Here is an 18,567-nt window from a genome sequence, read left to right as displayed (position 1 = left end):
ACAACTAACAGAAATAAAGAAGAAGAAAAATGAAGAATTATTAGTTAGAATGTTTCTTTCATGAAGATACCTGATGAACTTTTATTGTTTGGAAGAATAGAAGCAAGGTTAATCAGATATTTTTACTCAGAAGAAGAAGAAGAAGAAGATAAAGCAGTTTTATGACTCGACAAGCCAGAGATTGGTGTTTCCCCTCTGCGCTTCTATTGACTACGTTGTTTTACTCTCATGGGATAGCCGGTTCGGCACCATGGAGAGAGATTGGTGGGCATTGTGGTTGCCCCCAGAAGAAAAGAATAGTAGAAGAGGTTATGGGTGGGTCATGTGAAGTGACCTTCAACCCAGTTACTTCGTGGGGACTATTTGCTGTATAGAGAAGATCAAGACTCAAGAGGTAGGGAAAATCATTGGAGGTCATGTTTCCCTTCCTTAAGTTTTTCCTATCAAATTATTTGCCTGATTAGATTATGCTAAGGGTGGGATACTTTATGTTAGCAGTTGAATTAATTAATTTTATTTTTTTTGTGTGTTTGCATCCTTGCCCATCGATTGCAGTTTAGATGTCAGTTCGGTATTTGTAAGACGTGTTGGTAATGCCTGTTGATGATGTTTCAGAATTGTAATCTGTTCGTGATGAGGATGGCACAACTCCGAAGCAGATGTGGGGAGATGTTGTGAGCTGCCCTGGAAGCCAGTCCAGTAGCTGTTGGAGTTGAGTGGTGTTTGCTGATGGCCAGCCCAGGGAGCTACTCTTCTCGACAACACTGACTTCGAGGAGTTGCACCAACCTTCACGAGATAAGAGTTTAATTAATTGAAACACTGTAAGGACACTTAATTTTTTTTGAAGAACGAAAGAAGTATGGTAATAAACGGAAACTGAAAAAAAAAAATAATAATTATCAAGAATTTGCACATTGTTTAACGAATACTGAGAAACTAAGAACAGTAATTTAATTTGTAAAGAGAGCTTCACTAACAGAACAATTTTTTTAGAATTGAGAACTCGAGCCTCTGAAGGTTCCTGTGAGAACAAACCAGATAAAAGTTTTACATTTAATTTTATGAATACTTGTTGTTTTAAAATAAATCTTATGCAGAATCTAGATGTATGTTCAGACAGCAAGGAACTAAGAAAATTATTATTTTTGTGAAATGAGGAATTTATAGTTATGGTTTAATGGAAAAAGACAATTTGTAATTTTGAGGTAGCTCGATGGGGCTCGAGCTCTGTGAGGGGAGGGTTATGTCGCGGGTTGAAATTTTGCAGGGTTGTTGAAATCAAATTTAGGGACTTTACTGACGGGACTCTGGGCTGGCTGCTCTGTTCACTCGTCAGCGCAAGTGGCGTGACCATGTAATTGGGGCACGGGGCCGGCGCGGCGCGCTGCGGGCTTGCAGAATTTTGTTTGTTTGTTTGGCCGCGCGCTGGCGCAGCCACGGGCCGCAGTTACTGGGGCGCGCTGTCGTAACAAGCCGCGCGGTGTGGCCTGCACATCGGGGTAGAGGGGGGGTAGTCTTCCCAGATGTTCTAGTTAGTTGTTTAGTAAATTTGACTTCAATAACGAGCTTTTGTTATGCTAGGCGCGGCAGGGCGCGCGAATTTAAGCGCAAGTGATTGGTGACTCGGGGCTCACTCAGGCGGAGGCTATGCGTCTCACCTGTGGTCACGAGTTGTTAGTTCGTTCGTGATGTAGGAATTCAGGCTCACTCAGGCGGAGGCTATGCGTCTCACCTGTGGTCACGAGTTGTTAGTTCGTTCGTGATGTAGGAATTCAGGCTCTCGGGCGGAAGCTATGGCCGACGCCAGAGGCCACGAGTCGTTTAATTTAAGTTAGGTCATAATGTAGTCATCTTCAAGCTTTCGGGCGGAGGCAATGGCCTTCGTCACTAGTCGTTTAGTTATAATTTTTAAAATGTAATGTTCGTTCGGATTTTAAGGGCAGGAGAGGCCCCTACGTTAGTTTTAAGTAATCGATCAAGAAAGGCTTTTCGGAAAATGTGAGTATGGACTTATCTTTGTTTTAATTTTAAGTATTAATTATGATTTGAGGTATTCGGAAGGACTAGGGATGTGTTTAGTGAAGTTCTCTCATTCTCTCTCTTGTAAGGTCGTTCAATCGTTAAGGAAGTAAAGAGATTATTGTTTTAAATTGTAATCCCGCTATTTAAATGTTCTTTAAAATGATGTTGATTATTTGACTTTAAGAATAAAATCATTTTAATTTAGTATTATGTTATTTTGCAAAATCTCCTTAGTTCAGCTCTCACCAGACATCCTGTACGGGATGACGAACCTATGATCCTAGGTACAGTAAAGTATTTTATGAAGTTAAGACTAGTTGATGCCAAGCGAGTTGTTTCTATGTAAAGAGCTACGATTCTCTCCCCCCTCTGAAAGTGAGACGTGACAGAAATGGCGGTGGCACCGGCTAGGTGCACGTGACAATATACACAAAAGGTGTTAGCTACTGCCCAGTATAACCTGCGTAACACCGTAGGTATAGAGTATTGCAAGTACCTGCAGCTATAGGGTGCTCTTCTATAGTTATCTCCTCCTTCACTTGTTGCTTGCACAGAGTGTAGTCCTGGCTGGCAGAGGAACTGCCGGGTTCTGGCTGCCAGCTGTCTTCACACTGCAACACAACCACCAGCCATGTCACCCCAGCACCTGACGACTTAGCACACCTGCCGATATTAGTAATATTAGTGGTACTACACATGTGAGTTGTACTCTACAATACTACTAGCACATGTGCCAATATAAATTTTACAAAACAAGACTATAAGAAAACCTGCCAATATTTTTTGTACATTACATAAATACTAGCAAAAATTCCAATACGTACACCTATCCCTCACTTAGCACATCTTCATATTGCACGGATTCATTTAGCGAGATGTGAATTTTACTGACCCAGTCTTCAATAGCACGTCTTGTCAATTTCAGTTAGCACGAAAGCTCAGCAGGCAAAAAAAAAAAAAAATTAGTCTCGATGCCACAAAGTCTGTTTCAACTTCTGTAAACAACATATGTGCCGTGGGATACAGTAAGCCAAACAAGGGGGGAAGAGATGCCCGTGCAGTATATCTACGCTATACCCTGTTGTACAAACATCAGCTATGGTAAGTTAAATTGCGGGTATGGAGTGTAAAGGACCAAATGTTTTTACGTCCGCGCGTATGCTGCCGTGCCGTGCCATTGTCACCTGGCCATAAAACTGGGCCGTGACCTCATATAGCCAGTGGCAGGGAGTTCACTCAAACTAAAGCAACGTCTGCCCATTCAGCTGCCGGTAACTGTACGGTTTGATCATTCATAATGCATCGTGTTCAAGTATTTGAGACAAAACTATAAGTATTACGGCACACAGATTGTCAAAAAGGCCACGCTTATGTTGGTCGCACTTTAGTTTTAAGCAAGTCAACTGTGCGCAAAATCGTTTGAAATAAGGACTCTTAACAGTTTATATAAGTCTGAGGCTGTTGGTTGTACTAGCTAAAATATATTTTACATTAGAAACCGGAACAGAAATGATCAGATGATTCACGTGGAAAAGGTTGTTAAATGAATGGTGCTATAAAAAAAAAATTGGCCAGGTGGTGATACACGAATAAGCACTTTAAATTTTGAAAAATTTAATGTAATCAATTTAAATGCATACAATGGTTTGAAATGGTACATGATTTGAGTTGAATGTCACGCCCAGGCGGACATGTTTACCAGCAGACTGACGATAAAGTACATAACCACGTATCTCCCGTTACGCGGTATCGTATTTGTCATACAAAGGGCGATAGGAGGCATATAAAAATAAATGGTGTGACATATTTATAGTTGAGTGTTATTCAACACATTTATATTATGCACACCTCTCAGCCCCTCCCTGCTAAGGTCTCGTAGCCCTTCAAAGTGTCATGTCATCAGAACTTCTCGACTTAACACTCGAATGTACAAGAACAATGGATGCTAGTTACGCAATTTCACGCAGAAGGGGCTCTGGAATTCTATAGACCTTCTTGGGAAGGGTGAGGGGGTAGTGAGAGGTGCAGCACTAATCAGATTACCGATGCCAGTACGAGACAGCATGAGCTACCTGCATCACGCCCCTCTCTTCAGGCCGGTGTGACAGCTGTCTGGCCAGCTTCATCGCTACATCACTAGCCGCGGCATGATATTAATATAACAATTTAAATATAAGGTTTGTATCAAATACAAGGTTCATAATAATAGTTGTTAAGGGTATAGCAGACTCGAGACCATGTGTGGTTCATAGTCACATCTGCACACAGCAGTCTACTCACTGGTTCATCCAACTCCTCCTTGATTGGCGGGAAACCCAGCTCGCTCGGCTCCTGCTTCACACAGACGTCTACATCTGCCGGCTGAAACAATAAGACATCACTCGGCACGTGAATGGTCCAGCGCAGTGTTCCGCCCAGTCCTCTGAGATCATCGCCTGGGGAAACCACAAACCACATCCCACACCCTGAGGACTTCACTCTAGCAGCACGGATGCACCGCTTAAAACTTTATTTATTTTAAAAATTTTTTTTAAATAATGCTGACTTAAGGAGGTAGACTGCTTAATGGATTGTTATAACACCACCTCCCGGTAATTTTTAATCCTCAATGCTTAGAGTTGTCCGACTAACTGGTTGGTGTAGAATGTTACTGAAAGGGTTCTGTAGAAAACATTTAATTTTTTGTATTATTTGTAAAGGAATATGATTTTAAAGCAATGTACGCATTAATAAATCTGTATGTCATTATAACCAAATGTCTAAGATTAATCACATGGTGAGTAACTACCAGGAGAAAGGTGGGTGGAAAACCAAACAGCCTCGTGTATTTATTTCAATATCTAAGCATGCCTTAAAGCAAAGAGCAGACCAGGTCTGTGTGGATGCACTGCGAAGGGGTAGTTCAAGTCTCGTTCCCACACTGCGACGTCACGCCCTGGAGGAAGTGTCTCAGCCTGGTCCATCAGCCAACCACAAGGTGGCCCATTATCTCTCGCATCACCAACGTAGAATACACAGTCAAGTAACCCCATCACCATATGCAATATGTTTTTTTTTTCAATGTTTTCCAAATTAAATTTGTAATTAGTTTTTATGCTTAAATTTTGTTAAGCATCACATGGTTTTCTTGAACCCTGCAAGTTTTAATGCATTACCTACTAATAATGTAAAAATGCTAAACTGCAAAAGTCGGTATTCAAAGTCTTCTTTCCTGCCCATCCACAACTTTAGCACCTTTCACACACCCTCCTTAGGCAGGTGAAATGTAGCTATCAGGGGAAGAAGTCATAGTGATGCCATCAACAGCACGACTTGTAACACAGTAGGGTATTTCCAGGCACACCAAAGATACAGTATGCCCTGATAGACATGTTTGCTGCCCAATATGACTAATCAGCGCCCCATTGCCCATGATTCCACTATAAACAAGTCCCCCAGCACCTAGTAGCTAGCAGCACAGTTGATTCATGTCCTGCTGGATGGCTATAGTAGCGAAGAACCTACTCCATGTGGTGAAGCAAACTCTAGTAGTACATACTAACACCTGTTTTATTATTTAGACACACCCTTAAAAATTGCTTGAGGAAATATTTAAAAATCAGTTCACAAGAGATTAAGAAAATAATAAAAACTAATATTTCAGTTGTAGAACACCACAGTGATTTCAAGTTATGTAAGTATTGTTACTAACATGACAGACCAGACCGTATGCCAGTTTTGGAGCTGACTGGCAGCCCTGCACAGGCATTCACGGTCTGTTGACATAAAGCAAGCCACGCACGCCCGGCCGGTGACTAGTCCAGGGTGGCCACTCTATTGGCAAAATACAATTTCAGGTTTTTCCCAGGATTATTACAGTTAATCTAAGAAACTTCATAAACTGTTACTACATGATAAAAAATATATGCAAATAATAATGTTACATCAAATTTAAAAACCAAATATGTAAACCAGTCAATGTTAAATACCAACCATTTAATATTATTTAACACATAAAATTTGTATTCCTGTACAACAATATTACTTCTGTGATAAAAGTATATTTCCTGAACATAATAAAATTGGTCTTGCAAGTTATTTAGACTAAGACAGCAGCCCCTAGAGTTAGGCTACCAGCCACCTTTGTTATTTCTTCTTTTAGGTGGGCGGGGTAAGCTCTCGGTCGCCACCATCCAGCCAATCAGAGGCCAGTTCTCTCACTACCTGTGCCTCCGGGCCCCTAACACAAGTTCTTAACTACATGTAACCCTATGGATTGATCAATTTATCCTTCCGTCGTCACCGTGGTCGCATCTCTCCAATGCTCCTCAACCGACTCTATTCGGAAGCTATCTCGCAGCGAATAATTTAAGAGATGTGATCCTATGTATTCCAGGAGTGATCCCCCAATTTTTTATTATTATTTTCTATTTTACTAGTTGCGTTAGTTCGGGTTTCAAGGTAATCCTGTAGCATGTCTCACGCGTGGCTACCGCGAGCACTCGTGCAGCTTCGAAGGGAAAGGTTTTCTTCATTCCACCCCCAGATTTTCAAGTGGAAAATTCAACGACTTTTTGTCTTTAGTTGGCTATCTATTTAACTTTTGCTCTAACTTCTGGTTTTTTGTTGCTTCACATTTAATGTCTATTCTTGACCAATGGATCCAATTTATTGAATCTAGTGGGGTTCAGAGAATGTGCAAGAGAGCAGGTTTCTCTCCGGCGCAAGCACTTCCCGGAATTCAACTAAATTTATGCCTTTCCTCCTAGAATGGATTCTACGAGTATCTCACGCTTCTAGTCACTGCCAGTGAACAGTCCACAATCGGATATTGTTAAATTAAATTATTTAAACTCCCGCACTGGTTGGGCTAATAATTGTTTCAACAACCTAACTAAACTACTTTATATTTTTTTTGTGAAACCATGATTGTTTGATTTTTACCAGTTATAATCTGTTTGTAACTGATAAATTCTAACCACAGCATCCCCCCCTCCCACAAAAATTCTAATTTGTGTTATTTTGTAATTAGGGAAACAATGAAAAGAAAATAATGAAAACCATGATAACCTATTAAAAGGATAAGCTTTAATGAAACTTCTCTTTTATTTATTACTTAAAATATAATCCATTTTCTACTTCCTTTTGAGAAAAGGAAGTTCCTTTTTTCTTTTTTAATGATTCTCCCTTGTGTACCTCTGAGTATACTGTAGTGTCTTTTGCCCACTTAAAGCAGCTTCCAGGGCTTTTATAACAAAATTAATGTTACGAACGTGACATTGGCCGGGACACGTGCAGGTGCAGAGCTGGCTGGCGACTGCCGTAACATGATATGTGCCGCGGACGCCTGGAAGATAAAAAGAATTGTCGCTTTCCCCCCCCCCCCCCTTTTTTCCAAAAACTCCCCGCGCGGCGCCCTAATAGTTTGACATCCAAAACTTGACATCTGCGGAGTTACGCGAGCCGCCGACACGTGTTTCGAGAGATTTCTGCCGTCGTGTCGGCGCGGAATGAAGCGACTGGCCCCAGCCGCGCTTGGGAGTTCTGGAAGGTGTCTGGGCTGATATAAAAGCCGGGGGACGCCGGCCTCGACAGTTCAGAAGAGTTCAGTTCCGGGCGATAGTGTCGCGGGCGCGGCGGAGTCCCGGGCAAAGTTGCGAGCGAGGCGTCGCCCGGATCCTCGGCGAAGGCGAGTACGTCGGCAGCAGCGGAGGACCACGAGGGGTGCTGCGGTGAGAGTTGCGCCAGAGGTGAGGCCCAGCGAGGTGTGCGGTGTGTGAGGACGAGTGACTGGGACAAAACATTATTTTTAAGTGCAAGTGATTATTTGCCATTTTAGAAGATTAATGTTACAAACCCGCGGTAAATCGTAACATTAATATAACAGTTTATTTAATCACACAGGGCAATAAAAAATGACAAAAAAAATATTATTGGAAAAGCATTGTAGTTTGTAATATGCTGTACAGCAGTGGTTCCCAAAAGGTGTTCCGCGGAAACCTGGGGTTCCGTAGCAGGGGAACAGGAGTTCCGTGAGTCACGAAGAATGTCATATAAGGCAGGGACAATTATTGTCAAATAACTTCCTTTGAAGGAGTTGGGGTTTTTTTTAAAAAAAAAAAGAAGAAAAAAAAACCGAATATAGGGTTTCCTAGTCGAAAAAAAAATTGGGGACCGATGCTGTTCAGTATCGTGTCTGTCCTAAAATATCTCCATTTTTTGATATTGTTCTGGTTCCTGCTCGCACTATCTCTCCACTTGGACGAGAGTGAAGGAAGATTTACTAACCATTACTGCTCCGTCTCAAACAGGGGCAGACAGTGTTTCAACTAGCAGCAAATCATAAAGCTAGAAGGTGTGCCTTGCCTGTGCTTGTGACAGATACACACCATGCTTTACCACTTCAATGAAGGCTTTATAATTTTATTTTAATGATTGAGTTCACTTTTCCGTGTAACTTGTAACACAAGTTACTGTACTGTATTTTAACTGGGAAAGGATTAGCTATTAAATTTCATGGTTCCCTAATTAATTCTCGGTTCTTGGTTCTTGGATCTTGTTGAACTGCTGAGAACATAAACACGACCGAAGACTGGGGACCAGGAAAGACACATCGCCAGGTGTACAGCACAGACACTCCAACACTTCAAGAGAATGGACCGGTTTGAAACCATCTTTAGTTCAAAGTCCTGTTCACCCAAGTCTACTCACCAGTTCATTAATCAACTCCTCTTTGATTAGAGGGAAAACTATCTCACTGGGCTCCTGCTTCACCATGAAGTCTTCATTCGATGCCTGGAAGAAATAAAAGGCATCAAAAATAGCAGTAGTGGCCTCAGAAGAATGACATTTACATGTCACAAGGCCAGGAATTGAACACATAACTGTCTACTGTACATTTCGCCAGAGATATTTTCATACTGTATTTCATATGAAATACTTTATACATTATGAGTGGTAAACTGCTAGTTTAACAGCTAGTTTGTGTTTGTCAGGAGCTTACATCCTTCTCAACAAGTAGGTATGCTAACAATCTCAGCACATGAGACACTAAATTAGTAGCAAAAAATTATCTCAGCACCAACCAAATTGTTCAGTTGTTTTATGAATAGGTACCAGTATATAAAGTAAAGAAGTCTACCTTTGGGGCAATGGTATTCAGCAGTGTGGGGAATCTTCTTACTGTTACGTTAGAAATTAAAATTTAAAAAAAATCCAAACTTCATATTCTTCCTAAACTATACATAAGTGTTCAGATAATCGATTTCTATTAAAATCTGGAATCATGTCACCCGGTAATGATTAATGTGTGACATTAAGGACGTAATGGTTAATCTTTTGTACTAAGCAGAATACTGCTACATTGGAAAAAAATTTTGCCTTATTCCCCCCCCCCCCCCCCCCCAACCCACACAGTTCTGTAGATTGTTGTGTACCCAAGGGTCTCCTTAAACTTCTTCACCAAGCCGAATGTTGCACCATTGTCTTGTTTAATTTATATATATTAAAATTATGCTTGTTTTCAAATTCGAATCTCATTTTGGAAAATTATTTATCTTAAATAAACTTTTATATTTTTATTTAATTTTGAAATACTGTCTTTCAAACGATTTTATTAAGACGTAAGTTCTTGAACATGCATATATAATTTTTTTTTTCCTGCTTTATACACATTAAATAATGGATTTGACTTAGGCTGTTGTTGCACGAAGGAATTTCTGGGGTTTTAAGGTGTGTACGATAATTATGGTACGATCCAATAATTTTTCCGATACGAATCTAACTTATCCTCAGTAATTATGCATAGCAAAATATTTGTATCCAAAATTAACTAAACCAGGTGGTAATGTAGTCTACTTCGTGATACCAGAGAAAAAATCATGGGTGGGGCGATAAGTGGCATTCTATAGTTTACGTGCACTATCTGTTGAGTAAACCACAAACAACTTCCAATTAGTGCAGTTGGAAAGGTGGGATGCTTACGCACGGCCAGTCAAATAGTAGCAAAACATCTAGGTAAATATGTAGTTCGGCGATGTGTGTTAAAAAAATTCTGTAAAATCCGAAAATACTTTTATTCTATGCTCGTAGTTTCCTCTTTTCAATAAACCCGGCAGAGATAAGAAATTCCAAATACTTTAGGAGATATCAAATTTTTTAATTTTCATCACAATACCTGTGCATTCATGCACGTTCACCATTGTTTCTTGTTTACAATGGCAAAGGAATTGTACACGCCTCTAACCTAGGTGAGTTTTTAACGTTTTAAATTTTAATGTTTTATTTGTTATTTGGATATTGTGTCGCAAGTAATAAGTAAAAAAAAAAATACTTGAGTTCCTACTGTTCATCCTTTGTCCCGGTTTGTTAGGTCAGGTCAGTTACATTATAAATACTTTAAAACTAAACAACCATTAAAATTAATTCATATTATTTTTAATGTCCACGTAGTTTTAAAGTATTTATAATGTAAACTGACCTGAACTAATCAACCATTTTAATTCATTAGGCATTCACGAACACACTGCAAAATAAAAAATGGCGACGGTCTAATGATTGCACAGGTCTTGTATTGCAAAATAAGAATGGCAATATCTCCTAAGTATTTGCAATTTCATATCTCTGCCGAGTTATATGAAAAGAGGAAGTGTAAAAGCATAGAATAAAAGTATTTTTGGAATTAAATTTTTTTTTTTTAACAAATATCGCCCAATAACATATTTACCAAAATCTGATCTCAAGAGTACAAAGGTTTTATAATAAGTAGCTAGGGCATGTCAGTGCAATAGTCCACCTTGGTTGACAAATTTTGTTCCAATAAAAAAATAATCTTAAGAATTCATGGTTAGGTTCAGTTAGATTCATTAAAAATACTGTGTGTGAACGGTTTCATAGGTTAGCTGCACTATAATTCCTGGCTATACGTTCAAACAATTTCGAAGTATTATCAGTATATCTAACCTAAACCGATTCTAACCTACAAACCAAACAATTTAATATAATTATAATATAGTTAACCTAACCTAATCCAACCAATCGTCCACACAGGGTCTTTTTAATAAAGATAATCTACAGACCATTCATACGATTATACAGTATTGTTAAGTAGCTAAACTAACCTATCAAATCTCCTTATTCACTAGTTAATATGGTAAATTACAAGTAAACGTAATTAGTATATTAAATTGCTTTTTACAGAAAAATTTATTGGTAAAAATAGAAATAGGCGATACCTTTTTCATATTTTTAAAATGTTTTTAACAATGATATTTTGTATAAACAAACAGCTAACAACACTATCAAAAGTTACAGTTAGTGATGGGTCGTTCGTTAACGATTCGTTCAAAAAGAACGAATCTTTGAGAGAACGAAATCTTGCGATTCGTTCGCGATGTAAAGAACCGGCTCTTTGAGAGCCGGTACCTTGAAAGATTCGGTAGAACGAAAATGCGGAGAGAACGAGAGAACCGGCTCTTTGAGAGCCGGTACCTTGAAAGATTCGGAAGAACGAAAACGCGGAGAGAACGAGAGAACGAGATGAGAGAACCGGCCACGCGCCCGGTCTGATTCGTTCGTGAAATGATTCATGACGTCAGGAGTCTGAAGAATTAGTAATCACAGCGTGAGCATGTTCATAAGAGCAAACGATAACTGATCAAATAAAATAGGGTAACATGAAATGTATCTATACCTGAAAATGTCAACTGTTAAGTAGTGGTTTAAAATTGCGTTTTCACATTCACATACATAAATTTGGGGGGAAAAAAAAAACATGAATTAAAAATAACAGGGAAAGTAACTACAAATGTTCACACTTACCATTTAGGTGTTAATTAATGTACCTACTTCATTTTTCTCTCTTCATACTGAATCGCAGTAGTAGTATTCAATTTTTGTCTTTTTTTCTCTAAATGTGTTGGTCTACATGTAAACACTTTACTCTCTCTAGAGTGTAAATAGCCTGTATATTAATATTTGTAACTTAAAAAGTAATACAATATAAATAATCTTGTTTCATATACGCAACTGTGATTCACTGGCTACGAAAAGCAATGTTCAAGTACTAGCTATAATAGTGCGATTACAAATTAAAGTTAAGAAAGATCACTTTCGTACCTAACATTCTTAGATTTAATGCTCCCGTATTATATAGAATCACTGCATGAAGCATTTGCAGCGATCAACAGTCAATAATTTTATAACAGTCAGTATACAACTAGACGTTTGAAATTTCATTTACCCATGCAGAGTAGATAAAGATAACCACCCACGCGATCCAGCCTCCTCTCGTTATCGGGTCACGCGATAACGAGGGGAGGCTGGAAGCAAACACGTAGCCAATACTCTAAAGGATGAACGAGTTACGACACCTGATAAAAGAGCCAGATCCTATTCACAGAAAAGAACGAAATGACCGAGATGAACGAATCTTTCACGGAACTGATCCGAAAGTACCGGTTCGGTCAAAAGAATAGTTCTGCCCATCACTAGTTACAGTTAATATGGAATGCATTCTCCCATAGAGAATGTGTTGAAAGAGAATGCAACCTTTAACATCAAATGAATGGAAAAATATATATACTTAATACGAAATCGTATAAAAATTCAAATACACGGAAGGTATCAGTGATGTGACATAGAGGTGTAAAAGTAACGAAAAAATGTGTACCCGTATGTATTCGTTACTATAACAATTAGTACTCGTTACTTTCGTATCGTTACTCGTTACTTCTGATACCGCATGACATGGCACATGCTATGTAACAGCACCGAATCGAGTCGTATTTCGTACGCGTACAGTATGACGTCGCGTAAATAAAAATAAATCGAATATAAACAATTAAAAATATCTGATAATTAACAGCTTTTGTTAACCAAGAAACAATTAACTCTCATTAGAGCGGCTTTATTATAATATATCTTTTAAGATAAGAACATCAAACGTGAAAATACGCGATTATAAAAAACAAAAACATACATATTTATAATTTGTAAAAAAATACTTTCTTACGTTGTTTCTGTTCGAATCTAAAACTTTGTCTACACACACAATACCTTTAATAAACAGTAAAAAACTTGGACGACGAATTTCCAAATTATACTTTTATCAATAAACAAACATAGTTCTTTGTAACGAATACGCGCGCGCATGCGTGAAACATACGAAAGATGCGAGTAACGAAATGCATTCGTGTGTAACGTTTCGTTACTCGTTACTAGATGCCGCACCCGTTACTCAGTAACGAATACATACGGTTTGCTACAGCTCTAATGTGACATTCCTAGCAACGAACTAGAAGGTAGCTGGCTGATAGGCATTGCATATTAATTTATCAAAACACATTTTTTTTTTAACAATCTAAATTTTCTTGCAACCAGCAAAAGGTTTATAAGTGCAGCACTATGGAATATTCAATAAATGGCACAAACCCATAATAATAAATCAACATAATGTTTGGAGTTATTTCTTGCATTCAATAACATTTGCGTCCAGCCACATGACAAGGAATCCTTTCCCCCACAGAGCTCACAGTGGCACAAATTTAACATTTTCTTTAACCACGATAAGGCCTTGACGCCACTCCCACTGCCTGTCTAAGTTTATCAAGTAATTGTTAATTTAATAAGTGATATCAGGGGTTTTAAGAGGGGTTTGGCCGCGTGGCTGCAGGCAGGCGTGTCACGGTTTGGAATCCACCCGGGCTGTTCAGGCCACCCAGGACACCTTATAAATAAATAGTAAACTGGTTGACACGACACTGCACTTTATTAGAAACCGTTACATATACTGGTCCAAGTACTGGCCACGTCTGTTGTCTGACCGTCGCGGCACGCGAGTCTCTATGCGTAGACGATGCACGCAAACAGGATAGTTGGCAAAATAGTATGTGCGGGCTTATACTGAGGCCGTTATCAACGTGAAAGATGCCGTGGATAGTCGCGGAGTTACAATGCTGCAACAGCATATGCAGAGATTGACGTTAATATGCAAGACAGCACATAAGAATGAATGTTCTAAAGTTAGTTGCAATCTAACCTGTTGCAATACATAAAAGTTCCGAAAAGTAAGTAGGTCTGGTTAGATACAAACATACAAGTTACAGTCACTTATTAAACAGTTATGATGTGGTTAGATTACACGCAGAAGATACACATTTAAATTAGATGAAAGTTAGATACGTAGATTAACAAGTTAGAACTCGACACACGAGGCTGGCTAGGAGCCTTTGACGAGAATGATTACTTGGCTTCGCAGCCTGAAAACTGCAAAAGACTCGTTTACGCTGTCCTTAAACTCTGGACAGGAAAATAACGTAAAGAGTTGAAAATCTCCGTTGGGAATAAATGATTCGTTAACGAGTCGCACGAAATTATGTGTGGCTGAGTGGGGTCGGCGCAGAGCTGGTAAAAGGATTTGAAGAACTTACACTATTGCTGAGACTTGTATGAGGCGCGGAGCGACCGACCCCTGCGAGTCCCCGACGGCAACTGAACTCGAGACCGCCCTGCGGCCTCGCGCCGCGACACGTGCAGCACGGGAAAACAGCTACGACCAGTTTTGGACTTAATGCAGGCGCGTAGGAACCGGGGGGGCGACCCAGGCGACTGCCCGGCCATAACATTTCATGGCCAGGCAAAGTGATGGTTTTGCCCGGCCATTGCATCAGATGAACAAGCAACAAGAGGCATTGTCTTCATTGCAATGCTAAGTGGTTTTGTGGGATTTTCTTGTCTGTTCGCTACTTTATTCTTAAAATAAATTAAGACTTTTCGATAAGTGTACAGGCACAATAAATCCGGCAACTGTTCTTGTTTTCTTCTAAATATTCATGTTTCACAGTGCTGATAGCGGAAATATTATTGGGGGATATAAGACCAGTAAATGTTTCCGCTCATTGCAGTAGCTTACGCTCCGTTTTTGTCCACCCTTCAGACCCACCTGACCTTCAGACCGTTACATTCACCCCGCCTCGTTTCTACCTTACGGCAACGACCTGATGTGCAGAGCGCTTTCCACATGTCATCATTCAACAGCTGTACGTCTTGCTTTTAAGTCCAAGAAACTTTGTGAGCCGTACTACAGAACTGTTTAAAATAAACTTATTTATCTGTAGTATCGTGAGTGAGTTGTGCGGAATTGCAGTGATGAAAAACATTTGGGGTTTAAGGAGAAATTTTTTTAACAGTATTTTAATTTTTGCGGCGTACAATGACTCAGAAGAGCATCAACTTTTTCTTCAACAACAGTTCTGCACAGTCCTGCAGTTCATCACAACCACCGGCTAAAAAGCAGGTCACATTAGGCTGTAATGCCAGTGAAGACAAAGATCCTAAGAAGAAGAGTTGGATTCCTTTAACTCAGGTATTACTTTTGAGCAGTTTAGACTGAGACGAATTTTTACATGATCCCGAAAATCAAATGTATTATACCTATTTAACATTAAAGTTTAGTTGTCGGTACAATATTTTTTTTCCGCTCTTCGCTTGTGATTATTCCATCGAGTAGGTAATAAAAAATTTCTTTGAATCTACAAATCATTGAACAAGAATTTATCAAGCAGATTAGCAGTTATTTTTAAGCATCTTCACTCGCCTATTCTGTGGGGTTCGCATTTTAAACTTATTCTTAAGGGGAGTCTGACAGTGAAAAAATTAAAATATTGTCTTTTTTAATTTTTAATACCAAAATAAAATTTCGACTTTCCTGAATAAAATGATATGAGTGTTATTGCGAAAAGCTATTTTACATCTTTAATTTTAATCTTTGGTTTTTCTACAGCTCTAGATAACTTGATGATATCTGGAGACTAAATTTGAAGGTGCTTGTAATTTATTTACTCTGTGCAGTGGGAAAATTCATCAAATTGCCTTTAAAATGAATTCTACGAGGCGAAAACTGAAAAGTGAACCCTGTTTTGTGATGCCGAGACTTAAGTAAATTTGTTATAAAAAAAAGTGAAAATTTCTGCTAGTAATACATTCTATTTTTATGTACGAAAGATGCTTAAATAGCACCATTTTGCTCCTTAGAATACTTTTTTTTCTACCGGGGAAGAGCCCCCCGGACACCACCTTTGTTAAATCCACCACTTATAATGATACTCTCCTTTGCCCCCCATTAAATATTTGCTTCCTACGCGCCTGACTTAATGACATATTTGACAATATTTAATTAGTGAACAACTGGACATAATTTCCCTTGAATTAATTATCTTTTAATTGTTATTAATTTGGTTGTTTTTGATTTAAAAGAATAATAACTGCTTTAGTTTCGCGTATTGCCAAACCCGGCCGGGCGCTGTCGTCGCCTTGGTGTTCGTCGCGGTGCACTTTCACCCACTGGGTAGGCATCACGCTCGGGCGTGTTCGATGCACTTAAGAGTAAGTGTTGTTGTGACATAACGCCCTATGCGAACCAGAGGGAGTACCGGCGGTCGGCGTTTAATGACCCCCTCCAACGAAGCCGTTATGCTCAACAACACTACTCTTCACACGCACGGAAGTGGTGCACTGGTTATCGCACTAAGCACTAACCTTGTGTGTCCGGCGGTGTCGTGGTGTGCGCGTGGGCCGCACTTGTTGCCATGGGGGCGGCCGAGGTGGGCAGCGGCGTCATGGTGCCTTTATGGGCCGCAACTGTCACTGTAGGGGCGGCCGAGCCGGCGGCGGCAGCGTCGTGGCGATTTCAGCGGCAGGCGAAGGCGCGCCCAAGGTGGCAGCATGACAGGCAGAGGTGGCGTGGCGCCTTCAGTGGCGCATGTTGTGGGCGGCAGTGGCGCACCCTCAGTGGCGTGCGGTGGCATGGCACCTTTAGCGGCGCGTGTGGCAGGCAGCAGTGGCGCACCCTCAGTGGCTGGCGTGGTGGCCTAGTGGCACGCCCCCCGTGACGTGCGCGGCAGGCGGAAGTGGCACGCCATCTGTGACGTGTGTGGCGTGCGGTAGGAGCACACCCTTGGTGACATGTGTGGCTGGCATGACACGCCCGTGTTGACGTGCATGGTTGGCATGAGTGGCACGCCCGTGTTGGCGTTCGGTGCTGGCGTGAGTGGCATGCCCGTGTTCACGTGCGTAACTAGCGTGAGTGGCACGCACTTGGTGACGTGCGTGGCTGGCGTGAGTTTCACGCCCATGGTGATGTGCGTGACTGGCATGAGTGGCACACCCTTGGTGACATGCATGGCTGGCGTGAGTGGCACGCCCTCTCTGATGTGTGCGAGTGGCACACCCTTGCTGATGTGCGTGGCTGGTGTGAGTGGCACGCCCTTGGTGACATGCATGACTGGCATAGGTGGCACGCCCTTGGTGACATGCGTGGCTGGCGTGATAGGAACACCCTCTCTGACGTGCGTGAGTTGCGTGCCCTTGGTGGCGTGCGTGGCTTGCGTGAGTGGGACACCCTCTCTGACGTGCGTGATTGGCACGCCCTTGGTGATATGCAGGACTGGTGTGAGTGGCACGCCCTTGGTGACATGCATGACTGGCATAGGTGGCACGCCCTTAGTGACATGCGTGGCTGGCATGATAGGAACACCCTCTCTGACGTGCGTGAGTTGCGTGCGTGGGACACCCTCTAAAGTGCGTGAGTGGCACGCCCTTGGTGATGTGCAGGACCGGTGTGAGTGGCACGCCCTTTGTGACGTGCGTAGCTGGCATGAGTGACACGCCTTTGGTGACGTGCATGACTGGCGTGAGTGGCAAGCCCTTGGTGACGTGCATGGCTGGCGTGAGTGGCATGCTTTTGACGTGCATGGCTGGCGTGAGTGGCATGCTTTTGACGTGCATGGCTGGCGTGAGTGGTATGCCCTCTCTGACATGCGTGAGTGGCACGCCCTTGTTGACGTGCGTGTCTTGCATGAGTGGCACGCACACTCTGACGTGTGTGAGTGGCTCACCCTTGGTGATGTGCGTGACTGGCGTAAGTGGCACGCCCGTGGTGACATGCGTGAGGTGGCGTCGGGCCGACTGTGAATGACTCAGCAGGTGGCTGATCCCCCGGAGAGTGCCGAAAAATCGTTGTTTTGCGCCACCCCAGGTGCCACCCGCTTTGTCAGTGACCGTGAGCGGCGCCATCGGAGTGGTTCCTCCGGGTGATCTTCTGATGTCGCCTCAGTGGTCGTTTTGTCCTCTGGCGGATGTGGCAGCACGGCCGGTTTGCACCGCGTCAATTCCCCGGGAGCCTTCGAAGCTGTTGGAGGTGGCGGTGTTGGGGGCGGCGTGTTGATCATAGCATGGTGCGTAACTACCTCGGCAGCCTGTTGGCCGGCTGGGAAGTGCGGCGATGTTGCCAAGTTCAGACGCAGCGCCGCACCAGTAGCGTTCACGGCAGGCGGTGGCGTCGGGGGTGGCGTGATGGTCATAGCATGTTGCCTTACTGCTTCAGCGGCCTACTCGGATGATGGTAGCTGGGAGGACCTGCTGTCACCACCGAGGAACCCTTCAGCCCTGCTGAAGGAAGCCACACCTGCCATCCTATACACCTACCACCAGCCAGTGGAGAAGCCGTGACCCTGCCAGAAACACTTCCTTTCCATATCAACGTTCTGGCCATAATGGGCCCTTACCA

At 41.8% G+C, this 18,567-nt stretch overlaps 1 protein-coding gene across 4 annotated transcripts in view; it reads right to left on the bottom strand.

Annotated features, from left to right (window-relative positions):
* LOC134541096 (zinc finger protein 771-like) overlaps positions 1-11,966 on the bottom strand; it is a 29,514-nt gene extending 17,548 nt beyond the window's left edge. Inside the window, exons 1-4 of one of the 4 annotated variants that reach the window (XM_063384254.1) lie at positions 11,823-11,966; positions 8,715-8,798; positions 4,305-4,385; positions 2,521-2,635 (exon numbers count right to left, since the gene is read on the bottom strand). In XM_063384254.1, the coding sequence (XP_063240324.1) occupies positions 2,521-2,635; positions 4,305-4,385; positions 8,715-8,798; positions 11,823-11,825 (283 nt within the window). In that variant the 5' untranslated portion in view covers positions 11,826-11,966. The other 3 variants (XM_063384253.1, XM_063384255.1, XM_063384256.1) reach the window with 3 other exon arrangements.
* Positions 11,967-18,567: the final 6,601 nt, after the last annotated feature.

The sequence above is a fragment of the Bacillus rossius genome, chromosome 18 (assembly GCF_032445375.1).
Source record: "Bacillus rossius redtenbacheri isolate Brsri chromosome 18, Brsri_v3, whole genome shotgun sequence".
Classification (NCBI taxonomy): domain Eukaryota; kingdom Metazoa; phylum Arthropoda; class Insecta; order Phasmatodea; family Bacillidae; genus Bacillus; species Bacillus rossius.
This window is presented reverse-complemented; position numbering and strand designations above follow the sequence as displayed.